The 27375-nt window shown below is 44.0% G+C and overlaps 1 protein-coding gene across 1 annotated transcript; it reads left to right on the top strand.

The window, feature by feature from the left end:
- The first annotated feature begins 13481 nt into the window (after window positions 1–13481).
- On the top strand, window positions 13482–26259 carry LOC121870040. Its single transcript, XM_042371783.1, has 6 exons — window positions 13482–14118; window positions 18229–18410; window positions 18667–18777; window positions 22155–22381; window positions 24878–25026; window positions 25997–26259. The coding sequence occupies exons 1-6, from the start codon at window positions 13981–13983 to the stop codon at window positions 26207–26209; spliced, it is 1020 nt and encodes a 339-aa protein (XP_042227717.1). The 5' UTR covers window positions 13482–13980; the 3' UTR covers window positions 26210–26259.
- The last annotated feature ends 1116 nt before the right edge of the window (window positions 26260–27375 follow it).

A 27375-nucleotide genomic window follows, 5' to 3' on the forward strand; every position in this document is an offset into this window, starting at 1 on the left:
AACCATGTAAGTTCCGAAAATGCTCTGGTAAAGTTGAAACTGCGCATCCAGAATCATGATGAAACTCAGCTCCCCCCACCTGTTATCTCTAACTATTTTCTGTTTCCCCTTCTTTCTTCTATTTACTCATCTTCCATCCTTTACTAATCCAAACAACATTAAAAAAAAGTAGGCTAAGAGAAAAAGTGGGGGGAGGAGGGAGCCGTACGATAACTGCAATCGTCCGGCTGGCTGACAGCATACAGCGACATCTGTTGACAGCGTAAACAAAATCGTTTGATGAAAAACGATTGTCCCGTTTCAGCTAAGCAGAACAGACAGATACATGCCTAGCGCTATAGTATCATAGATATGCCAGACGCTCCCCCGGCTTGACACAACCAATCTCCCTGCTTACCTACCAGCCCCCTTTCCCACTGACTTAGTAGAAGAATTTGAAGTCGCAAAACGTCTGGACAAACTGAAGTTAAAACGCTCCACCACCCTCATGAACTTACCAATGAAACTCTTCAAGGAGTTCTCCCAGAAGCTTGCTAAACCCCTCTGTTCCATCAGTCAAGCCAGATGCCCAGCTGACTGGAAGACTTCTTATGTGTCACCAGTGCCCAAGTCAACCAGCCCACAATCCTTAAATCAGCTACGACCCATTGCAATCACCCCAATACCCAGCTTAATCTGTGAAAGTTTTGTGTTTGACTGGGCTTATGCTGAAATTGCAGGAGCCGTAGATCCTCAGCAATTTGGCAATATGAAAACTTCCTCCACCACTCACTGTCTTGTCAGCTTTCTCGACTACATATACCGCCATCTGGAGAAACGAAAAAGTCTGTAGCTGTTGCCTTCATTGACTTCACTCAGGCATTCAACCTAGTCGACCACAATTTAATCATCAACAAAGCTATTGACCTCAGGTTTCGAAGATGTCTTATACCATGGCTTACAGACTTCCTTAGTAACCGACGTCAAGCTGTACGCTTCCGAGGGGCTGTCTCCACCTTTCAGTCACTCACCTGTGGCGTCCCCCAAGGCACCAAGATGCCCTAAGAGAAACCCCTGCTTGCTGGAAATATGTCGACGACTCCACCCTTGGGATCAGCGTCAACAATTCTGCTCCCGACTGCACCACCCTTCAGGATTTATTGAACAGTCTCCAAAACTGGGCCATCAACAACCACGTCACCATCAACCATACCAAGACCATGGTTATGCGCATCAACCTCTCCTCCGACGTTGTCCCTCCCCCTTCCATTACTTTAGGTCTCAACACACTCCTGGTTGTAAATTCCACGAAGCACCTCGGCGTCACCATAGACAACAAACTAAATTGGAAACCACATGTCACTAAAGTTGTCAAATCCTCCAGTTTCTGTCTCCACCTCCTACGCCGACTCAAGTCCCTCGGAGTTCCTGCACCCGAGCTCCTCAGTGTTTACTCAACATTCATACTTCCCAAGCTCACCTATGCCTCCCCTACCTGGTCTTCCGCCCTAAATGCCACACAACGTAAACACCTAGAAAAAGTGCAAAAGAGGGCATGCAAGATTATTCCCTCCCCTTCCTACTCCACATATCAAGAAGCGCTCAACACACTGACCCTCTCGGCTCTCATTAACCATCACCACGACCTCATCTGCAAATTTGGTGAGAAGCTTCTGCACCATCCTCTACAACGGCTCCTACTACCACCTGAGATCCCTTGCCCGAGAATTGCTGTTCGACACCACAACCGCATCCAGCCCATACGAGCACGAACTGATCGCTATAAGAACAGCCCAGTCCCAACCATTGTAAAAATTATCAATAACTTATAATCAACCAGTGGATTCACTCCCAGTCAGTATTACCTTTTTGCACTGTCACTGTTGAAATGCCACAGTTTTGGCACCAAGACCAGTTTTTTCTGACACCAGCTCTCGCAATTGCCAGTGCGGCTATCCGCAATGAACACTAGCACTCTCGCGCGATCGTCCGAACAATATTGACACGAAGTCCAGTCTTTTTGACATAGGTCCTCTACCTACCGCTCCATACGATGACACGATCCTTGGCAGCTCCCACGATGCTCCTATCCCACGTTTTGACTGTAATCGCTCATAGGAGCGATTTTGGTTTGTGCAGGACAATAAGACCCTTTTCGTTGATGCGATGAATATAATTCGATCAAAACCTGTTGAATACAATTCACATATAACAACTGCCGGTACATCAAGACACACAGTTTGAATAATATGATCAATATACAGTATATCATTACACTTATTAAAGTTATTTAAAGTTCTCAGAGGATTCAACAGTTCACAATCACACTCGCGTTTTTGGGTCTAGGGTTAGACCAACGAGAGCAAATATAATGTCCTGCAGGAAGATGTTGGCTGACGAGAATCAAAATGTTGCCTCTACAGTAGAAGGCGATAGTCTGCCCCTCAGGCAGCAACACATCTGCTACCAGCTCCATCTCGCTTAGTAAGCAATTCTGAGTTGTAAACAGTCTCTTCACTAACATGTGGCCGGCGCGCACAATTGTGCGTGGCGATAACATAATAGTTGAAGAGTTTTATGTTGTTGTTATCTTTCTCACCGTGACTGTTAATTAGTCAATTTCAGGGTCAATTTCTTGATATATATTACTTTGGTTAATTCACTCAGTCTTCCAGTTTATGTTGGTTGTATTATTCTTAAAGTTCTTACTGTTTGTCTGTTGTCCATTATTTCTTAAACTTGGATTGTGGCAGTTGTAATGGAGACCTATCATCCTATTTCCCACTCCTGACTCTTCTAAATTTTGACGGGTTTGGTCGTATTCTTTAGTTTGTCCATAATGATTAGTGTCCAAATGTGTTCTTCGTTGAGGGATTTTTCTTGATATGTCCACTTGTATATCCCTCCTTCACAGTTTTTAGCTATTGTCCCTCCTGTTGGTCTCGATGTTGGGATTCCATGTTTTGGTATAGAGCCTGATTACATGGGTATACAGCTGGGTAATATGGTGTAGTGGGTAATATGATGTGATATTATCAAACAAGTGCCTGATGAGTGGGAGAGAGCATGCATTAATATCAATCTACAAGGGGAAATGGTGTAAATAAGTTTAAGTATCCCTGCTAAGGTGTATGGTAGAATTATAACTGATTGTTGCAATTAATGAGACAGGGGAGATAATTAGATTGAAACAGTGCTATTCTCAATATGGCAGGGGAGGTGTTTATCAATTTTGCCTGGAACAGGAAAGTGCAAAAATGAGATGGGAAAGCAGCTATAACTATGCTTTGTGGATCTGGGGATGGTGTATGATAGTTGATAATATGGGTATATGGGAGATTGTGATGTTGTATGGCATAATCAGCCTTATATTAGGAGTGGTGAAAACACATTTCAGGACTGTAGACAGTATAGAAAGTGGGGCAATGACTGTTTCAGGCAGGGTTCTGCTGACACCTGCTGAAAGAGAGAATGTGTATTGAGTAAGTAATGAACATAATGGTCATGAATGGAAAACTGCATCTTCTGTATACTAATGGTAAATATCATACTGTAATAACAGACCTGGGGAATTTATGTATAACAAATTTGCTTTGATAAATGTGTGTTGGAGAAAATTAAATGAATATATGAGTAAGGTAATGGTAATCTCAATAATTGGAGGATATGACGAGGCTATGCACCTGAATGGAAACCGACTGGAACACATTGGTGCTCGAGATATTTAGGTGAACATTATACCTGTACACAAAAAAGTGGAAGAATTATTAAAAAAAATTCATAGACAAAGAAGGGGAAAAGGTAAATGGGGCATTGAGAGCTGTATGGAGAAACAAAAGATGTAAATGGATTTAATTGAGGGAATGTATGAAGCAATTGTTGTTACGAAACTTCTTAATGGGGGTGCAGCCTCAGTGTCTAATGCAGGGAATGTAGTAGTGTGGACACAGTTGCAAGGTGATGTTTGAGATCCATGCATGGCATCACATAATACGATAGAGTAAGAAGTGACCAGTCGGCAGTTAGCAGTACAGGGGAATGTAGGACAAAACAGAACCCTTAACCCTGAGGTGGTATGGCCATGTTATGAGAACAGAGGAATACCACATATGCCAGGAGTGACAGCAAAGAGAAGACTGAGAAAAAGATGGGTGGATGGGGTGACTGAAGGTTATATGATTTGATGTCGAGAAAGGGAATTAGTGCATGGATGACAAAGAAAGTTGGAGAAGAGTGTATAGAACAAGGCAACGACTTCTAGTATTGTGAGGGTGTCACATCATGTTTGAATGGATGCTCATGGTGCTGGTGTAGTTTGTGGTGTCATCTTCTCATGGTTTAAGCAGGAAAAACTAACAATAGTGAAAAAGGTGTGTAAAAGACACGGCGGGGTGGGATCTTTTCCCTTTGTCTTGCCACCTCACTCAGTGAGAGACATAATAATATTTGAAAACATTATTGTGAATATTTACATTATTTTTACAATTCTAGGTTTGGATGGAAGGCCACGAGGTCATGTGCAGCCACCAAGAACACGTGCCAAAATAAGTAACTATCACAATGCAGGGAAGGGAATGAGGGAAATTGCCCAGTTTATGGGCATTTCCATGGAGACGGTAAGTCGGTGGGTGAGGAAATATGAAGCAGAAGGTAATGTGGAAACCAGACCGAGACCTGGACGGCCACGTGTCACCACAGCTGAGGAGGATGAGCGACTTATACAGGAAGCAGGAAGAACCCCCCAAAAGACTGCCGTAATCTTAACGAGGGAGACAGAGCTGCGCTGTTACCCGACAACCACAAGGCGGCACACAAGGAAACATTAACAGAGACACACAAGTAATCCTGCCTGGGGTTTGCTCAGGATTATGAGGATGCTGGGGTTGAATTTCGGAGGACAGCCATATTCACTGATGAGAAGAATTTTTCATCCGTGTCTGCTTTCGACCGCCAATGCTGGCGGCATAGAAACACAAGATTCGAAAGCAGCAACATCATAGAAAGGCCAAGAAGTGGCCGGGTGACTGTGTCCTTTCACGGGTGGATGTGGTGGGGTGGTCCAGTGCTAGCTAGTGGCATCCCGGAGTTTCAACCCTTCTACTTGGTGCAAGACAGGTCACCAATACACAACAGCCGGGCAGTCATGGGGTGGTCTTGCTGCCCACCCAGAGATTATTTTATTAGACTGGCCGTCCAAAGGTTGTGACTGCAATTGCATCGAAAACTTGTGGGGGTTTATAGTTCAGGAGTGGGAGGTGGAGGAGAAGACAAAGAGGGGCGGTGACGAGGAAAGTCACAGAGGTGCGGGAGGGAATCATGAGAATGCCAACTTATGCCAAGGCGTTTGCAGGGCGTAATTGAAGCTCAGGGTGGGTCAACAAAATACTAGGTAGTTAGCATTGGGTAATGTTTTGAAGGATTATATAATGTTATTTGTTGGGTGTGTTCGTTTTTATATGATACCTCTGGTATCACATTCTAAAATAACATTATTATCAAACGGTACTCAAATAATACCACGTAAAATATGAAATAGTTGATTCGGTCTAGTTATATAAAGACCGTATCTACTATTTCAGATTCCATATATATATATATATATATATATATATATATATATATATATATATATATATATATATATATATATATATATATATATAACCACAAGGAAAGAAAAACACTAAGTTCAAGCGCTGTGTAATTACATTCAGTGTAGTACAGACTAAGAAAGTACAAAACAAGGTGTATATATACAGAGTAAGGTGAGATCAGGTCCACAACTGGCCAGATCAGGTAATGACCCTACTAATCTTAAAAAGTACAGCAACGGTCGGTGGGTCAAAGGTAAGACCCAAACTTCTCACCTGTTAAATTTTCTTAATTACAAAATTGTCCAGCTTGTACATGCCATTACTCAAATTCATGCTGACTGCTTCCGCATGCTTAATGAGACTAGATTCTATAATGTTCCTACTGTCAAATGAATAACAAGGTAATATTGAGGAGGCAAACTCCCAGTCAATGCAATGCTTATTATCCAACAAATGAACAAACAGAGCATTGATTCCTGGCCTGTCCTAACACTATATTTATGTTGATTAAGTCTAGTTACAAGATCTTAACTGTCTGGCCTAAGTAAAACATACATTCCTTGCAAGGAACTTATAAATGCAAACAATTGTTGTTGGAGTTCTGATTAACATTTGTTTAACAGTGCATGAGTTTCGAAATGCCACATTGACGTTCCAGGATTTTATTGTAAAGAATTTGAGAGAAATTTAGAAATGAATAACCGAAGAGACTTATGTCATCATGGGCTTGGATCAGTTCTATAAAAGATTTCTTAGTAATGTTAAGCATTTGTCTATGAAATATCTAAGGTATTAAGGTTTGAGCCAATATTATAGATATATTTATATTCCTCAACAATGAATTCCGGGTTGCAATCCCAAAGCACGTCATTGAAAATACTGACTGTTTGACTTATTATGGTGGAAGAAAAAATAATGTGTGAACACACATTAGTAGTTCTATAAATACTGAACTTAAAGGTGTAACCCATTCTGTATCAGACAGTCTAGGAATGGCACTTACAGTCATGCTCTAATTCCACAGTGAATTTGACCGAGGGGCTATTATCAAGCCAGTAGGAAAGCTTTTAGGTCCTCACACATGCCAGAGACATAATACATCATCTACATATCTAAACCAGACTGCTGAAGGTGATAAAACATTACTTAACAGTTTTTCAAAGAATCCATATAAGGTTCAATACAGGTGGATACCCATTGCTAAAATTTTTGAGCATAATATTCTCCATTAAATTCACAATACTTAATACATAGTTTGAGTTCGATGAAGCCATCTTTCGAGACGGGCAATGGAATATTATCCAGGGAATCTATGGAACTCCAGTTTGATGTAACATCACTCTACAAAGGTCCCAGTTGATGATTTACTGGTAGTCCCTAATAGAGGTTCACGCCACATAAGCTCGCTGAACAGGCTTTGTGTGAAATATAACAGAGTCTAAGACTGTTCTAGTATCCTGGTGGTCCAGTTACACCTCGTCACAGTCATGGGCCAACGTGGGGTCCGAACCTCAAGAAGAGGTGTTGATAGTATGTAGAAGTCCGCGTTTATTGGTAATGAAATATATATGATCCTCATATCCAGAATGACAAAACGTTACTCTGACCACCCACGGATACGGGTAGTCCCATTAGCATTAAACTTCTTTTCCAACCTTCCACGACTATATGTTGTGACTTCCATCCTCATGTCTGGCTGTGCCTTGACCCCAGCATGCCTTCCACCCTCCCCCACCTCAAACTAAAAAAAATTAGAGGTTCACGGTGCCATAAGCTCGTTGAACAGGCTTTGAAATATAACGGAGTCTAAGACCGTTCTAGTATCCTGGTGGTCCAGCGTTAGCGCTCCTAACAGCAACGGCTCAGGGCCGGGTTCAATCCCATGTTAATGTATATATATATATATATATATACACACAAAGAGGGTGAGATCAAGTCCACAATGGCCAGATATTAGGTAATGACCCTACTAATCTTCAAAAAGCACAAATCAATTACTTTGCAACATTCAATATACAAACGTAAACATGAGATTTCTTAACATTTGAATGGATGATAGAGAAAACGACGTCAAAAGAGTAATGAAACGACAAGACAGAAAATGGACGCCAAAGTAGGACCGAAATAAGCTATAACTGTATGGATATGTAAATGCAAGATATGTAACGAACCGCCTGGCATAAAGACTGTACCATTCATTGTACCATTTTATTCACATGTCTGTATTACTACATAATATTATAGCATGTCTGATATCTATAGCATATCCTAGTATGTTCACTTACTATGTCCTGATGTACTATATCTGTACCGCGCTGAATCAAGTAACTAGAACCTCATTTATTGTCCTAATATGTATCTAGCAACTCTCCTTGCCTTTCATGTGCTTCCCTCAGATAAACTGGCCTGTTTCACAGCTTACGGAAGTCCTTTTGCTTGTCCTATTTTTCTGCTTCACCTGTCGGTTATCCTGCCAAGTCTTGTACTACTTATTAGATATATCTACTGCCCGTGCCCTGGGTTTCCAGGGGCTTCTTGTCTAGGATTTCCATCCCACCACATGGCGCAGTTTGATGACTCCAACCACGACAGTTGACAAGTCTCATGAGCCGGCCTCGTCTGTTTCCCGCTCCTCCTCTGTTTCCTGCCCAGAAGATGTACTCTGGTGCCCTGGTTTAAAGTGCTTTGTGACCTTGTGAAGTGCAGTGCCTTTCATGTCTGTTGCTATGTTTCTGGGGCCTACAATTCACTTGAGGAAACCTTGCACTGTAGTTCAGAAGGCACCCTTAGCGCCATCACTCCTTCACGCCAACCCGCAAGCCTGCCCCTTAAACTGAAGGTCATCACCGACATCTCTCTGGCCGGTAGCAGAATACAGAGACCAGTATCTTTTAACCTTCTCTCACTTCTACAAATGTTACAATCAATATCTTTTACTTGCCGCCAGTTCCTGCACTTCAAGTACATTGACAAAAAACATAACGCCACCTTATTCTCCTTGTCTTTCCATGTAACCATACCAAACACGAGATGTCAATACGACGGTCCTGGGGAAATTTATATGAGGTTATGAGAAACTGAGCCTCACATAGTGGCGCCAAATTCAAGGATTGGAGCCAGGATATCATCGATTAATTCACTTCCTACAAGTTTCCCAAGAAGGCCAAAGAGCGTCAATTAGAGAATCTGACGTCAAGGAAGGTGTCCAAGACGGTCAGAGGAATCAACACCGTCTTCCAACTTCAACAACAACAACTCCAAGCTGATAACATGGAGATTCCTGGAACTAATGGGTGCTGGCAGCGAGGGCGGCCACCAGCTGCAACCAGATTCGCCAGCAGCCTCTTCATCTATCCTTCAGACAACACCTCACATCCTATCCCCTTGGTATGCCGCGATGCCTTCTCAGCCACCTGCTCCAGTCTCAACTCTAAATCATTTCTCCGTTATCCTCCATTGCCTGCAATCTCCAGGTACCCTGCAGCAAGTCTTCGATTCCCCAGCCCCCACCTCTTCAATCTGTTCACAACATATCAAAAGTATACTGTCAATGGCGACGTCGTTTCCGAAGACTTTGCTATTATAATCTGTTACTAACCCGAATGCCCCTCATAAACCAGCTCATCCAATTAAGATCGTGCATTTCCTCGATGTTCAACGCCTCCTGAAAATTTGCTGTTTAACCCCCGTAACTGTCAGTGACAGGTTTTAAACGCCCTTGCAGGCCATTTCCAAGGCCTCCGCCGTGGAAAACTTTGCGTCGTAGGGGAACTGCTATCCTGCAAACAAGCGTCTGAGGTCATTCTCAGACTTCACCGCGCAAACTTAAGGACCTATATAGCAGCCGAGGGTGGACCTATGTATGGGCGATCCTGTAACATGCTGAGATCCAGCTCAAGATGATCTTGCTGATAGGTGTGCACGTGACGAGGACCTCTTTGAAACTCCTCACCCTCGACGCCGCCTCTTCCCTCCCTGCCGACTTCGTCCTGTTGCCGGGTCGTATGAGGGGACCCTGAAGAAGCTGCCTCCAGCCCCCCTGTCACCTCATCGCCATCTCAAGTTCACGCCGTCTCCCTACCAAGAAGAATCCGCGCTTCAGATGCTGGTAGCGTCCTCTCAAGCCAGTCCACAGTCACCAGTTTCTTCTCCCGAATCCTGCAGAAACTGTCCAGCGCCAGCACCATGCGTCCAGAAAGTGCCCTCTGACTGATGATAAATGTCAGAAACTGCGGGTTTCAAGGCCATTGCTTCCCGCACACAACTCGATGTCCTGCCAACAAGGTCTCATGCTTTGCAACAAGCAGGAACCGCCCCTTCCAGAATGTTGCAGGTCTGAAAACCTCCATCTCCAGGTCAAAACGTCTTCACAATGACAGAACGTCCACACCACCGTCTACAAGAACAACAAAGAGATGCCGGCCAGTGGATGATGCCTCCCAGTGGCAGGTCCCCAAAGCCCACGTCAATGTTCAGAAGCTCTGTCTTCACGGTACCAACTCTTCCAACCTCCTGATGATACCTGACCGCAGCCTTGGACATCTTTTGATGATGGACCAACTTACACCTGGACGCCCTCAACATTCCCAGGAGATGGCCTGTCACCCACAGCCATTTCAGCGACGTGCTCACAGCGGACCGGGTCCCAGGCTCTCCACCTTTGGGTTTGCTTCAGAGCAACTTACTACAGCTCAGTCCCAAGTCTTGGGTGCTACAGTCCATGTCCGCCCAGGGGCTCAAACCCCTCTCTTGTCATGTGGCCCATTGTCAGGGCTTGGCATCGTCTCATCAAGTTCCCCAAAGACCCATCCTGGCCAGCACACCTCAGCAGGTGTGCAGAGATACCTGTTTCATGCCACTTGTGACCACACTTGCTGCCGCCGGGGAGTTCTTTCTTCGTCAGTTCAGCGACGTCCTTGTCTCAAGTCCGACCTCCAGAAAGGCGCTCAAGAAGATGATATAGGCCCCCGATGAGAATCCACCTCAAGCCTGCCAACGGCGCCTTTCATATCCACACGCAGGCCTCTCGCTTGCCCTGCAGGACAAGGTGAAGCGGAGCTCCCGATTCTCTGGTGCAGCAGGGATCATCGAACACGCCGGTGAGAGCCTCCAGTGGTGCCACCCCCACTATGGTCTTGCTTTTAAGCCTGTAAATTGACCGCATCTCCTGATGGATCTGGCCCATCTCTTCGCAGGTCCGTGCGCCCATCCTCGCCTCGGCCCATCAAGTAGTCCGCCAGCGTACCCCATCTGCAAGTTCACCACGGCGGATGCGCACTACGCCGTTACTACAGCAGAATCGACCTGGCAGAAGAAGATCGCCCACCACATTCATCACGCCCACGGCACGCCCGACACTGCGCGGACCGCATGGGCTTCGCAGCAGCAGGGGATGCGTACTGCCTCCCGTGGGATATAATCTACGAAGGGTGTCACCAACTGCATGAAGGTCGTAGATGACATCTGCTCTTCTAACCCGATGATCTCGGCCCGCCAGACCGGGTTCATCCTGATACTCCACAAATTCCTCGTGCCGCCCGACATCACCCTAGCAAAGATAAATTTGTGGTTTACGCCTCTTAGAGATTAACTACGCGGCTACAACATCTCGCCAGAGGGATCTCGGCCTTCTGATGTGGGGAGAGATTAGAGCCATCAGAGACTTCTCCAGCAGGCTACAGCCGACGCCCGGCTCGTTTAGCAAAACAATAAATCAGCTGGCCGGCTTCTCCCTAAAAATCTTCACATCAGCCCAACCTCGCCCCTCGCGAATTTTAAGCCTCTTTCCTCTGGACTCCTGACCACAACCTAGCGTTCAGGAAGGTCTTAAAGAAGGCGTTGCTGTCACCACCAGTCTTGGCACCCGCTTCGACCGTCCTTACGGTAGCGATCCTCAGACCGACGCCTCCCGTCTACTCCGGCCTCGGATATACCCTCCGGCAAGATCCACGGCCAGGGTAGACTGCGCTTAATTCAAAATGTAAGCAGGTTTTCGACGACCACGGAGACCGAATCGCCACCATCGAACTAGAATGCTGGCAGTCGCCTGGGCTGTGCGTACCGCTTTTACCTGTTCGGCCTTGGGCATTTCACCCCTGTATTGGACCGCCATCGCTCTTCCATCCTCAATCACTACCACGTTGGACGCCATCGAAAATCCTCGCCTCCAACGTCCTCCGAAGACACCCGCCCCTCGTACTTTACACAGCTGTGTGGCGCGCCGGGAAGCTTCTGGGCATACCCGACCTCCCGAGCCCTGTTAGTCGCCCCACTGAAGATAGAAGTCGACACAACCACCACAGCCGCGGCTCACGTTAGGTCTTTAGTGACACACACAGCCACTTCTCTTTGCGGCAAAGGCAGCGACGGCGCCCTCCGCCAGCGATAGGACTCTCAGGAGCTTCGCGCCGCCGCCGCTTTCAAGACCCGGCATACGTCCAACTCCTCGACTACGTCTCCGCTGGATTCCCCCACCAACGCTCTGACATTCACGCCTCCGCCTCCTTCTGGAAGCTAAGGGGATAGCCTCTATTTGGACGGAAACTGGTGTTGCTCTGCAACCCCAGAATCGTCGTTCCGCACTCCGCGGCGCATTATCGCCTCCACTGACAGCCACGGCGGCGTTGGAAGCCAGCCACCAGGCGCCGAAGCCCGTCGAGGCATACTGGCCTGATGGCAAACTTTCTCATTAAGAGTATGGTGGAAGCCTGCCAAGCCTTGCCAACGCCAGCCAACCAACATAAAACCGTGCCCTGGCAATGACCTCCCGAAAGCGGCCTTTGGTCCGTGTCCGCGACTCTTTAATGTGGCGGAAAAGTCTTTCCTGGTGGTGGCCGACAGGCTCTCTGGATGGCCGTGGTAGTTCCCTGTGGTCGGGACACCACCTCTTCCCAGAGGTCATCCGGATGTTTTTGTTGCTTCTTCCGAGAATCAGGTGCCTCTACGCCTCCAGACCGACAGTGGGCCCCGTTCAATAACCCACGAGTTCAAGAAACTTCACTTGGCGAACATGGCGTCTATCGTCACCTCCTCATTACCGCGGCGATAGCCCGCCAAAACGGCGGTAAGTCCGCAAATACCTCATCCTCAAGACAGCACCGGCCAGAGGACCTGTGGACGCGAGGAGTTCGACAGGGGCTTCACGGGAACTCCGTCTTTTACCCTGCGAGACGCTCTCCTGCCAGGTGTCGTATAGCCGCCCCCTTCGTAACCATGTGCCTGCCCACCCCCAGTCCTTCTTAGATGAATGGCAGATCAAGGCGGACGAGTGTGACCGCCGTGAGGCTGCCCGGATGGCCCAAGTGACAAGCCACTATGGCGCCCACGCCCGCCCCCTTCCCAGGTTGACCGTCGGCCAGCAAGTACGAATCCAGGACCCGACGTCACACCGCTGGGACAAGGTCGGGATCGTCATGGGCCGTGGCGAGTCTCGTTCGTACCAAGTCCGCCTCCCCAGTGGTCGTGTGTGGTGGCGAAACAGACGCCATCTCCGCCCAGTGCCATCCTCTAGTGACGAACCTTCCTCCCCGTCCCCTGTGTCCCCTTGCCCAGACCAGGAACGAAGGTCGTCAGTTGATCCTCCCATTGTCCCTCGCCGCTCCCGACGACTCGTGGAAAAAGAGTCCGTAGCCGCTCGAGATTGCACTACGAGCGTAAAGGGGGAGGGAGGTGTAGAGATATGTAAATACCAAGATATGTGAACACGCCTGACGCCAAGACTCTGTTACCATTCATTGTACCATTTATTCACATGTCTGTATTACTACATATTATTATAGCATGTCTGATATCTATGCTTATGTCTAATGCCTATGTTCACTTACTATGTCCTGATGTACTATGTCTGTACCGCGCTAGTCAAGTAACTAGAAGACCTCATTTATTGTCCTAATAATGTCTAGCAACTCTCCTTGCCTAGCTAGCTAACTTCCCTCAGATCGGCTTTGGCCTGGCTACGGCACGGAGTCCTTTTTGCTTGTCCCTGTTTTTCTGTACCTGTCGGTTATCCTGCCAAGTCTTGTACTACTTATTGAATATATCTACTGCTCGTGCCCTGGAGTTCAAGAACCTTGTCTAGGATTTCATCCCACCACAATAACTACCTGTTTTATACCTGTTTTATGGGCTTTTGAGTGTAATACGATTCATGTGATTGTAAGTTAACTAACATGTATGACTGTGGCAATTACACTCTAATGACATAACAGCAGGATCCTTGACTTCTGTTTTGATACATTTACACTGTCCTCTATAAATTTCCTTGTAACTACAGTAGATGGAAACTTCATGCAATTTACATAAATTCCTGGAAGACTTGTCGTCCTGATTTCCCATCTGTACGTGTCACGTTGACCTATTCTCGTCATGAGTGCTCATAGTCAATTTGAACAAAAACACAGCAAGAACTATGAATATTTCTCAGGTTTTGTGCCCAGTGTACAAATGTCTCGCTTATAGGTTCCACACGTCAACCAGCATGACGCCTGCAGAGATCCACCAACTGGGCCTGGACGAGGTGACACGCATCAGGGGTGAGATGGCCAAGGTAAGTCTCAGAGTCAATCAACCACACCTATCTCATTTTTATATCTATATGAATGATCAGAGTAAATAATAGTAACGAGGGTAAATTTTTACTTTCAGACAAGAGTCCCTAGGGGATGACCAATATGTTTTTCCAGTGTGTTTTGGTGTGTTTTAAACGAATCTGACCTTCATTTTTGGCGGAAATTGCTCGTTTTTTACCCCCCTCGCCCTCCCCATCGATAACGGGTGAGAGCCTGTGAAATCGGGATTTTGGATGGGGGAAATTACGAAAACGAGTCGTCTAACCTAACCAAACCTAACCTAACCCTTAGCCGGGGGCTCCGCCCCCGAACCCCCGGTAGGCTTAGCTTAAACTAACCAAACCTATCCTATTCATTTCGAACTAATATAAATGGGGTTCAAAAGACCCAAAATAATGAGATCTAAATGTTTTAGTAGTTTTAAACTTTGCGGGGCGCCATGTCCGAAAATACAATACGTTCGTTAGAAGTGAAAGGACCAGGGTCAACCTCTAAATTTACAAGTCAATTTACAGTGCGGGCATTCAACAGACGTGATTACGTAGGAATTGGATAGCTTGGACGTCTTTCTCGTAATAGTAGAGCGGATAATGGAAAAATCGTGCAAATGGTGATACAAGCATGAAATTTGGCAAGGATCATACCCTAGGGGCTACTTGTCAAATCTGCCTAATTGGCCATTTGGAAATCTAAGATGGCGGCCATTTTACAAGATGGCTGCCAAATTGACCTTCGGAAGGTGATTTTTTTTTTAGAAATTGATGAAGTTGGTCAATCTAAATGATCTTAGTGTCGATATATATGTTTTCAAGCATGTTCAGGTGATTTTTTTCTATTTCTCATACTCTCATATATATATATATATATATATATATATATATATATATATATATATATATATATATATATATATATATATATATATATATATATATATATATATATATATATATATATATATATATATATACAGTATATATGTCTTATTTATGACTGGTTTTATGTACTGGTTTTATGATTTTTTTCAACTAGGTGAGGGTAGCATGCCCTCACATGCAGAGCATGTGAGGTAGTGATTGTTGGGCACTACCAGGGCACATTGGTGACATCACTGCTGTGCAACCCAGCATGGGATTCAGTGTCAGCTAAGAAAAAGCATGTCATACTGCAACAGCCTAGTGTCCCAAATGCTGCTTAACCAACCCCAAATCAGTTAAGCAGCCGCACCTGAATTGACAGGATGTGCCAGCGCGGGAGAGCTGAGCCAAGGATAACGGGGTTTTAGTTATCTGGATGGTGTACAGATCGCACGGGACTAATGACACTGGATGAACGATCGAACTAGGTGTAGGGCAAAAGGCATGAACCTAGTTATATCCCATCCAAGAAAGTGCTCATGAGGGTGGTAAAAGGATAAACCCTCGGCCCTGAAGATCAAAAATAGTTATGGACACAAAATCTACCAACAAATCATTCCTCACTGACTGGGCAAAGTGCTGTCTTTGTCAATAGGATAAGAAGGAAGATCTTAAGTCTCCACATGCAAATACTGCCAAAAAAGGAGATGACGGTTACAAGAGCTTGGCAAGGAATATTCCTCTATTTCATTCAATCAATGCACTGCCAATCAAGCTTGACCCTGCAAGACTTGTTGAAGATGATGGAATAAAGGAGACCTTGAGGAGAAACAAGGCACAGTATCATGAGAGTTGCAGACTTCTGTTCAACAACACAAAGTTAAATAGAGCTCAGAAAAGGCGAACCTCTGCGGTTGCTACAGAGGAGAGCAGCAGTAGCAAGATACCACGAATGGTCAGAGACCCCAAAGCAACAGAATGCTTTCTATGTGAGGAGAAGCTTCGGGAGATGACATAAGACATGCAATGATAATGAAACTTAATAAAAGATTGAATGATTGTGCGAAGACACTTAGCGATGGAAAACTCCTCGCCAAACTAAGTGTAGGAGATGTTGTGGCACAAGAACTGAATTATCACCCTCGCTGCCTGGCAGACCTGTACAACCGAGAAAGAACACACCGAAATGCTCATGAGCAAGAAGAAGCACAAGAGCTTCATCCGAACAAGGACGCATACCCAACTGCTTTATCTAAACTGGTCACTTACATCACTCATAGGATAAGCTTCTAGTGAAGGTACTGAACCACCCATTTTTAGACTTGCTGACCTGGTCACACTCTACAGACAAAGACTTGAGCAGCTGCGTGTTGGAATGCCCGATGTTCATGCTACTCAACTGAAGGACCAGCTGCTTTTTCACATCCCCCAGCTGCAAGCTCATCACCAATTAAGAGATATCCTACTGGCCTTTGAGAAGGATGTTGGCTCAATCCTGGCACAAGCAAGCAAATACAGTAACGCGATCCATCTGGCCAAGGCTGCTGGGATGATACGACGGGACATACTTCAGCACAAGTCACACTTCAGCAGTACATTTCATGAAGGACGCATTGAACAGGCTGTTCCACCATCACTGCTTCAATTTGTATGCATGATCAAACATGGTGCAGATATCAAATCCCAATTCCAGCATGGCATATCGAAGTCTGACCTTGCTATGTCACAGCTCTTACAGTACAACTGCTTTGTCAACTACAAGGTAGGAACACAAATCCACAGACACTCCAAGGACCATGAGACACCTTTTGCTATCTACGTCGGCATGTCTGTGTTTGCTAAGACAAGAAAGAGGCAGCTCATTGACATGCTGCATGAAAATGGGGTCAGCATTTCATATGACAGAGTTCTACAATTATCAGCCCATCTAGGAGACCACAACCCCACTGCGACTACGGCCAAAACGTCCTTCCATGGGACCAGTGTGTCCACTGTCCATCTTCCAACATCCAAGCCCTGAGATGTCCTGTCACTTGGGGATGGATGCAGAAGGGAGAGGCATGGCAGATGCGTTGGACGACTCTTCCCCAGATTGCGACGTGCTATCAGGAGCTGACCAAATGTTCCTGGAAGAAAGACTGCAACCAGATATGAAATGCTTTCGCTCTGGACTTTCCTGCACAGCACTTTGCAGCTGCATATGTGAACAGCAGTAAATTCACAAAGATGTACTGTTAGGAGATGTCACAGGACATGCTAATAGTGAGTACTTTTTTTTTAGTAAATTCTTTTATGTTATTTTTTTTTTTTTACTAAAAGTGTTATTTTATGTGGATAAAAATGTTACAATGGACTTAAAACTATAAAACATCGTCTGAGCATGCTTGAAAACATAAATATCGACACCAAGATCACTCAGATTGACCAACTACATCAATTTCTATGAGAAAAATCATCTTTTGAAGGTCAATATGGCGGCCATCTTGAAAAATGACCGTAATCTTGGATTTTTAAATGGCCAATCAGGCAGACCATGCCAAATTTGGTGCTTGTATCACCATTTGCATGCTTCTCATGAAAAATTGCATTTAGCTGCCCCACTATAAGGCTCAGCAATAAACTTAAAATAATCGTAGGAGCACGATTCACATTCAACCTCTACCACGGTCATTGTCACACTGGTCATCGAAATTGAAATCCTTCAAATCCGTACCCTGGCTCCTCCCTTTGAAAAAATTCAATTTTGATTTGTCAAAAAAATTCGCATGATGACATCGATACATCATTGGTCACGACGGGAAGACGCCACGCATGCGTGATGTAAACACGCCCATAATTAGCTTGCTTTCACTCTTTCACGACAATAACATCTCACATAGATGAAGACTGAAAAGTACGTAAAATCAATTAAATTAAATTGTGTCGCTATTACCCATTTCCACCAGATATACTGTATATGGGATTCAAAGTGTTCAGAATAGTGAGATCTAAATGTTTCAATAGTTTATAACTTTGGGGCGCACTATGTCCAAAAGTAAAATAATACCGTAACGAGTAACAGTATATCATTGAATGCAGACTGTGAAAAAGTAATTGTCCAGACAAAGGCTCGAATCTGAATTATAACACTGCATTCCTTAGGTCTTAACCCATTAAAACAAGTGTATTCCTGGTTTGGCTTTTTTGGCTAGGTTTGTACCTTACGTAAAATGACTAATCTTAATCTGACAGATCGTTTCAGAGTTGGGCTACAACATGTCAGTGTCAGAGTTCTCAGAGATGGTAAGGAAAGACGCCCAGTTTCTCTATGACAACCCTGAGGCTTTGTTTAAAGATTTTGAGGACCTCGTGTACAACGTCATCCCCCTCAAACTTCCTGAAGTCTTCCTGAATATTCCTAAAGCGAAGTTGAAGTAAGAAAGAGTCCCAGGTGTGGTGAATAACATTGTCTTAGTGATGAGCATGTTGTGTGTTCAAAGGGTGGCCAGGTCTAGATATCGCATTGGAAGCGCTAGTGTCTGAGTTAATGTATTTGGCTTATGGAAAATTTCGAGATGTTTCAAGAGCCTTATTACATAGTCGTATCAAAAATCAATGCACTGTATATACTATAGTTATATCATTACACACACAGGGAGAATCCATGACTATTTGTTATATGTTGTACAGGATGGAGCGTTTGTCCTCACCTCATAGCACCACAGCTTTTTACTCTGTTGGAGCTTACGACGGGTCTCGCCCCGGCGTCTACTTCGTCAATACTTTCCACTGTGACAGTCAGTGAGTAACTTTACTGAGCAGCTATCTTTTTTTAAATATGACGTATTCCCTAAACCTTACAGCCTACAGTGAGTCATAGTAGTTAGGTTAGGTTAGGTTAGGTTAGGTTAGGTTAGTAGGGTGTGTCATAGGAGGGAAGATCAGCTAAAACTAATGGCCCATCACTTTTGTTGTAGATTTTAGTGTATATAAACAGAAAATAATTTCAGTTTCAATATTTTGCAACCTTTTGCTAGGTAAATTTTAGCGTGAAATTTATCGAAAATCTAACGTACAGCTGCATTAGTGCATTACAATTGAATAGAGAACATTGCTTTCTGACTTCATTCTTTAACAACCCAACTAACAATATTTTTTTCTGTTTCCGATTCTGATGCATTTATAAGTTGATAATATTTGCGATGGCTGCTTGTGTCAGGACGAGGAACCAAAAATCCAGCCATCTCAGTCACTATCTTGGGTCTGGGAGAGAGCTCCTGAAGTCGGAGTTGCTACATTGAGAGATGCTTTGAGATACGGTGTTTTAATCAGACAAATCAGTGAAAAGAACCAAAGAACTTACACAACAAAAGACATTGCCAGTGATATGACCAAAGCTGTCTTGGCACAGTACACTCTGGCTAACGCTCAGTTCAAGCCTCCAGTCATAACAAGTCAGAAGAAGATTAGTGAGAGACTGCTAGCCAGTTGGGAAAAAGGCAAGAGATATCTCTCTTGGGAGAGGAAAACTTGCAGTTAAGGACAGCTTTGCCAAGCAACTGGACCAGTTATTTGACATAATTACTTGGAAGTGCCCAATTGTTCTCTGTCCTGAGTGTGGATGCGATCGTGACTGTAAATCCGAGGCCCACATCTCCTGTATTTGCAAGCGTGAACTGAAGATTCCTGTGATCGAACTGGCATTTGTCAAAGCACAGAGAGAGAAGACTGGCAGTATAGGGGCTCTCATGATTTCTAGCCAAGATATTCCGGAGTCCAAGAGACAGGAGGCTGCCACAGAGAGGCAGAAGAGGAGAAGAGTTGCCGAGGAAACGAGACTTGAGAAGGCCCAGGGTGAGGTAAAAAAGGCCGATGATTGGAGTCAAGCTGATTCAGAGTTTAATTACTTCCCCATGGCTGATCCGAGTGCTGACCAGGAGAATGGTGACTTTGTCCCTAACCCAGAAAATAATGATCCCAAACCTTCCAGGCATAAGATTCGAAATAGGAAAGATATCCCGAGCATAGCTCTGGCCAGCATGCGACACCACACTGGTCTCAGAGAAACTGCAGAGATAGCAACAGCTGCCTGGATTAGCGGTGGTTTGATAACACCTGATGATGTTCACCTGGTGATAAATCATAACAAAGTAAGGAGAGCTCAGGAGAAACTTGTCAGTAACCTAGAAGAGGAGTTTGATAAGGGGATAAGAGAAAATGGAATCAATTGTTTGTTCTTTGATGGGAGAAGGGATGACACTAAAGTGTTCATTAAAGTTGGAGATTCTGACAAGTTGTTCCCTGCCATGGTGAAGGAGGAACACTACTCCTGCTGCAGTGAACCAGGAGGGAAGTATTTGTGGCATTTCACTCCAGAGAAAGATGACATCAGGAAACCAGCTGAGATAGTGGCAGATAACATTGTGAACTGGCTCAGAGAGAGGAACGTAGACCAGACCCTGCAGGCCATTGGAGGGGACAGCACCAACACGAACACAGGGTGGCAAGGGGGGTCATACAGTGGATAGAGCGGAAGATTGGGAGGAAGCTGGTCTGGATTGTTTGTGACCTCCACACCAACGAGTTGCCACTCAGACATCTGATCCAGGAGCTGGATGGCAAGACTCTTTCAAACAACAGATTGTCTGGTCCTCTTGGCAAGATGCTGGACTCTGCCACTGAGTTAGAAATAAATCCGAGCTTTGAAAAAATCACAGTTGGCCCTCCACTCGTTGAGCTTGCACATACTGTCGTTGACGACCTGAGTACTGACCAATACTATGGTTACATGATTTGCAGTGCCATCAAAACTGGGGTCATGCCTGATAGACTTGCTTACCTGCAGATAGGTCCAGTCTCACATTCTAGGTGGCTCACAACGGCTCTCAGGTTCTGCAGAATTTGGGTCGCTCATCATAAACTGAAAGGGAACCAGCTTCACAACCTGAGACTTATTGTCCAATTCATCGTGAGTGTCTACTTGCCAAATTGGTTCAACACCAAGGTCAAGTCATCGTTCTCCGAAGGTCCGAGGCATGTTCTCTTCCAGCTTGAGCTCCTGAGGAGTCAGCCAAGGAAGGTTGTTCAGATTGTGGAGCAGACTGTGAGGAAATCTTCCTGGTATGCTCATCCCGAGGCAGTTCTGCAGACAATGCTCTGCAGTAAGGATGAGGAGGAGAGAAGAGTGGCAGTCAAAAAGATCTTGGATATGAGACTTATGAGAGGATCTGGGCATGATGAATCAGTTGGTGACGATTCCTTCAGGGTCAGGAAGGCTCCTGAAGTCAATCTAGGTGTCAAGACCCTCACTGATCTCATAGATCTGGATAACATCCAGGCTGGCAGTGAGCCCCCTCTTACCTGCAGCCTCACCAATGTTCAAGTCAGAGCTTTCCTGGACAACCCCATGCATGTCCCTGCCTAGCCCGCGCACACCCAGAGTATAGAGCGTTGTGTACAGCAAGTGAGCGAGGCCAGCAGTCACGTGTACAGCCAGGAGAGGAGGGAAGGCTACATCCGAGCTCAGGTGGTCAGCAGGGAGGTGATGAGTAGAAACAGAAGCAAGAAAGACATGTTCTCTATGGTGTGCAGCAACACCGGGTTGTAGTAGTAAAACCGGTTTTTGTATTTGATGATTTTGTTTTCTAAAGGAATATTAAATTTAATAAATGTGTCAAGATCATTCGTTTCACTATTCTGGATCATTTTCATCCTAATACATTAACCTGATACATTTACTTTACTCTAAATAAGCTATTTAGTGGTGTTGGTAAAAGGGTGGGAATACTGAATTTTCATAAGATTTCAAGTTAAAATTTACCTAGCAAAAAATAAAAACTTTTCAAATCTGAAGATATCACATGATTCTGCACATAGAACTACATCATTAATACCATGGGCCGATTTTTCAAACTCAAAAAAAAAAATTCGCCTCCGTATGACACACCCTATTAGGTTAGGTTAGGTTAGGTTAGGTTAGGTTAGGTTAGGTCATTACATGAAATATGTTAATCTTGATAAAGAGATCCCCATACGAAATGAGGTAACCTTCGCATATTGCTAGAATGTCACCTACTTGCATTAGTATCTTTAACTCCTTGAAGTAGCATCAATAATAGTCAGAAAATATCCAACTCGTTTCGACTAAGACCAACTAAACTGTATATTCTACTTCTCAGACCGAAGTACGAGATGATGACCTTATCCCTGCACGAGGGAAATCCAGGTCATCACCTGCAGGGATCACACAGCATGGAGTCTCCTAAAATCCCCTTCTTCAGGAGAGTAATGGAGGACCGTAACTACTGGCAGGCACCTTCCAGGTTCCCCATAAATACAGCATACTTGGAGGGCTGGGGTCTATACGCAGAGAATCTTGGTTTTGATATGGACCTTTTCAAGAATCCTTATATCAGGCATATACAGTACTGAGAGACAACACTAAGTGTAGATGAGAAGAAATCGTTGAACACTTTTTGTTTGGTTAGGAATTTGAAACTGTGTAAGTAGATACACGTACTTTGTGTTATATGACTTTCAGGCAAGTCTTACGATAAATAATTGGTTCTGATATTTGTAAAGCCTGCCTTGGGCACCATTGCAATGGGTCCCTCTGACACCATTGTAATGGATACTCTCGGCACTACTGTATAAGTTACTTCACTGTCTATAAATTCAAGCCAATAATCCAATAAGTTCTTTAGATACAGTCCATCATTATTTTACATGTAACCTTTTACTTTTTCTAACTGCACTTATTATGTAACTGTGACAACATGTTTACCCAGTCTCAGAAGAATGCGGATCGAAACTTAGTCTTTAGTAATGGAACACAGGGAGAAGGAAAGTGAGAGTAAGAAAAGGATGGGAGGCGAAGGATGAGAGTCCGTACTGACTGTCCTTCGTGGTAAGGGATGTTTATGGGTTGTTGTTGGGGAAATTAGGGCAAGTAGATGTAGGATATATAAGTCATGTTAGGTTCTAACGGTTAGTGCAGACACAACTTCCATTACTAAAAACATAATAGGTGCATGTAGCACTGACCTAGAATTGCAATGTACTGAGTACACTGACAAAATTATGATATTAAGCACTGGGGACTTAGCACTGTATATACTCTGGGAAGAGAGTTATTCTAGTAGAAATGCGCACATACATCGATGAGAACATTTACTTGAATTGTTAAGATGGCACACTAGGAGACTTCATGCTCTACTACATGGGTCTCTTAAAGAGAAAACTTAATTTGAATTAAATTAAGGGAGAGACATGGGATTAAATATCGCCGGCACCAACACAATATACCGTGTTTAACTAAGGAGAGGACATATAAATACGTTAAGATCTCAGTCACCAATATAAAGATTACCATATCAGGGGATGGGGGTTGGAGGGCGGGTGTTAGGTATTATTGTACCTGGAAAATGATCACTTGTTCAGCAAGAGGGGAGAGGCGGGTTTACTTTAAGTACGCCATTACCATTGTAATGACTTGGGAAGAGGGAGAGGCCTGAATTTACTTTAAAGCTACTACCGCCACTGTAGAAGCATGGGTTTACTTGACTTGCCAGATGTAGTGACTAACCGGAGACGTGGATTTACGTTAACTACGTTTCCACCAATGGAATGACTAACAAAGAGAGGGTTTGAGTTTAGTTTAAACGCTGCCACTGATGTAATGAATGCTTTTGGCACCATTGCAATGGGTTCCTCTGACACCATTATAATGGATACCATTGGCACCATTATGAAGATATAATGAGAGTTATAGTAGGAGGGATTGCAAAGTAAGGAATTTGGTAGCGTGGCCCAATAGTTATATAACGGTTGATATGTTATGAGGGGAAATCTGCGAAACAACAATTCTAAGTATAGCTATTTATAAGTTAACTGAATGACATGGACACATTAATAGATGATTATATTGATGTTTCCAGATAATGACGCCCATATATAAACCTGACATGGATACACTTCCCACTAAAAGTAACTCACCCTATGGATCGCCCTCACAATGACCTACGTGTGACCTGTGGGAGGCCCAGCAGGGCCTGGTACTGCCGGGAAGAGTGGTCCTCCCCATGACTCAGACCTGCGTGTGACTCCCACTAATGCTGGATTTTGTCTCTCCGTGAAAATGAGCTGTTGGCCTCTTTTATTCGGTTTTTCTGGGTCACAGTACTTTCACAAATCGATCTTATTTATGTTAGTTTAGGGTGGTATATTTTGTTTATTGTAGTCCTGTTCCTGGCACGACCCCTTCTTCTTACCGGCTGAAGGGCAGTGTTTATTGAATTAATAGGGTCATGGTGCCTGTTCTCTCATCACACGGAGGCGAGAACTAATTTCCCTTCGTTAACCTTGTTGGGTCAGATCTTTATCTCGTTTGATTACTGTAGGATGGGTCGAGTTAAGTGGGTGTACACCTGCTTCACTAGTTACTGCTATATGTGTTATTGTTCTCCTTGGCTGATCGCTTGGTATACTAGTAAAGTTATTTAAATAAACAGTGTCAAAGAACTTTTAAATATGACCAAAATAATTAAGGTCACAACCGGGAGTTATTTCTGGAGACTGTGGCTCTGACCGGTACCAGGTTTACTCTTACTCTAGTCACAGGTTCAATCCCCGGATCAGATGTGAGAAGGGTGTGATCCAGTTTGACTCAACTAAGCATGCCAGGCTTTCTCTGAGTACTGTACTCAGATTTCCTAACACTGTACAATGAAGTGATCAGATGTGCGTAAAGAAAAATGCACCGACCACCCTACCGGCCAGTAAGGGAATGTTAAAAATAAATAAAAAAATTTGGGAGAATGATTAACAACTAAAGATCATGAACTTCATGGGATGCACAATATGAATGAAGACAGATGGGTATATTAAGTTCACAACATATTGTCCCTGGACAGGTGTGGCCACTATTCTTTTGAGATGTACCGAGCATGTCGCCTGGTGGTGGACACGGGTCTGCACGCCTTTAGCTGGACCCGCCAAGAGGCCGGCGACTACATGATCCACAACACCGCCTTGGCCAGTGTTAATGTAGAGGTGAGTCATACTTATACTGATTATATATCAGGAGTTTTATTTGACATGTATGAAGGGGTTAGGTTACGTTACGTTACGTTACGTTACGTAGGGTCGCGAGGGGCCTTCAGACAATTTAAAAAATATAGTACTTACCATATAGTCAAGAAAATTTTTGCTTAACCTTATAATATATTATATGCCTGAGGGTTACGACTCCGTATTGTTGGGAAATTTAGGGTAGCAGCCAAAAAAAGGTTGGAAACCACTGCGTTAGGAGAAAAAGGATGGGTATTGTGAAGGTATATGAGCCTCTGACAAGGAATTTATGAGAAATAACACAATTTGTTTTAATGCGGTAGTGCTGCTGATCCTGCTATCTACTGTACTAGACCAACAGCATGGGCACTGATGGTCACTGCATAAAATTAACTGGGTGCCTCTGTAATGAGATTGAATTTTTTTTTTACACATATTAGGTGCAACGAATTTGTAAGAAATAGTGATATTAGAACCAGACGTGAATAGCTACCAGTAAATCAGCAATTAAATTGGACAAGGTTGAAGTAGTTTGGGCATGTAATGAAGATGGCAGACAGCAGAAGACCCAAAAGGACGAGGGTGGAGAGGCGTTGGAGGGCTGACGAGGATAAGAGACCCAAGGGGTGAGAAACGCTAGAGCAGCAAGAGGGATGTATCAGACCACAGTGACTGGAAGGAGATAGTGTTGGTATCTTACTACTAGAGTGCAAGGGTTAGAGACTAGCACAACAAAAATTTTCATTAAGAACATTTTTCTCTTATTACTGTATTAATTCTTGGAAGTGGACAAGAACGTTATGAGGGCGATTAACAGACTGAAGTACTGTCTGTATGATTTTATATCCGGATTGCATCAATACTAAATCCTGTCGCACAGTCTATCTTGTTTTCTTTTCATATGTTTACGCTTCATATCTTGATACACTGTAGTAATGTTATGATGTTGCAGAACGAGGTGGACCGGTACATCACTTGGCCAGGTCAGGCGCTGGCCTACAAGATGGGTCAGCTCAAGCTGACGGAGTTAAGGCAGAAGGCCGCCAGTAAACTTGGCTGCAAGTTTGACATTAAAATGTTCCATGAAGTTGTGTTGGACTCTGTGGGACCTCTGGACCTAGTGGAGGACGAGGTCATTGCCTGGATTGATGCTGGTGGGAAGTGATAAAACAGACCAACGATGTCCAGAAACGCTTGAAGTGGCAGGTGTAATAAAATGGGAAAAGTTATCTTCCTGTTTAACATCCTCAAGTTCAAGTAAATAAAAGGTGATTACTTCACCGTGATTTTTTTGAATGGCACGGAATAAATGTAAATACATCGAATATGAATTGATATGATAATTATAAAATCATGTGTGTGAATTCAGTGAAGCAACTGCAAAAGATGTTTCTGGGTGTCAAGAATCCCTTTCGCCGCTTACCAGAGTCCACCGCTGGTTACCAGTGGCCAGGTCGTATATACAAAAACAGTAGATATATCTCAAGTGTCGTCGAATTACCACTAGCTGTTCCACCAGTCCCCGTTAATTTCCCGACGATCGGTATCAGTTGTTACGCCGTCTCTTAATTGACTTAAATATCCAGGTTCTAGGCGTAACCAAACAAAAAGTGAAGTAAATTAAAAGAGAATAAAAATAAAGTAAACCTTTAAGAATTTAATTGATTAAATGTTAACACAATAAAGAGCCTCGTAGGCTGTCACAACAAATTGATTCACCATCGAAACTTTTAAGACACAAGTGATACAAAACATCGAAACATCGAAAGAATAAAAATAGAGCATTGGATTACGTTAACACTGCATGATAATTATACATTTATATGTCAAGGAGGTAATTTCGGTCCTTGTAGTTTTTTTAGTTTTTTTTTTTTTTTTTTTGTACAGTAATTCATTTGTATTTTACGATATCTCTTAATGGGCACATATATGTGCACGATATATATATATGTACACTCTCCTAAAAAAGTAACAGTCCCTTTTCTCATCCATACAATGTGTCACAATGAACGAATATTTCCGATCACTAATTGTGATCATGCATTAAGATGGTAGGCCTGCCTTCCTAGTATCTGTAAGGTTGCCAGTTATTATTTCTAGCATTTGGTGTAAGTTTGGTAAATAACCGTACTCCATCTTTAGTAGAATATTATAATGATATAAAAGTGGCGAAAATATATCAACAGCAATCAAATAGTGGGAGTTTTCTGCTGGAAATCCATGACCAACACTAGTACCCAAGACTCATTGGAAAACACAGCTTGGTCTGACAGACATCGTCTGGTACTGTGTATCAGATAATGTTCCGTTGCCAACACGAATCATGAGATG

This window comes from Homarus americanus, unplaced genomic scaffold (genome assembly GCF_018991925.1).
Source record: "Homarus americanus isolate GMGI-L3 unplaced genomic scaffold, GMGI_Hamer_2.0 scaffold4006, whole genome shotgun sequence".
NCBI classification, from domain to species: domain Eukaryota; kingdom Metazoa; phylum Arthropoda; class Malacostraca; order Decapoda; family Nephropidae; genus Homarus; species Homarus americanus.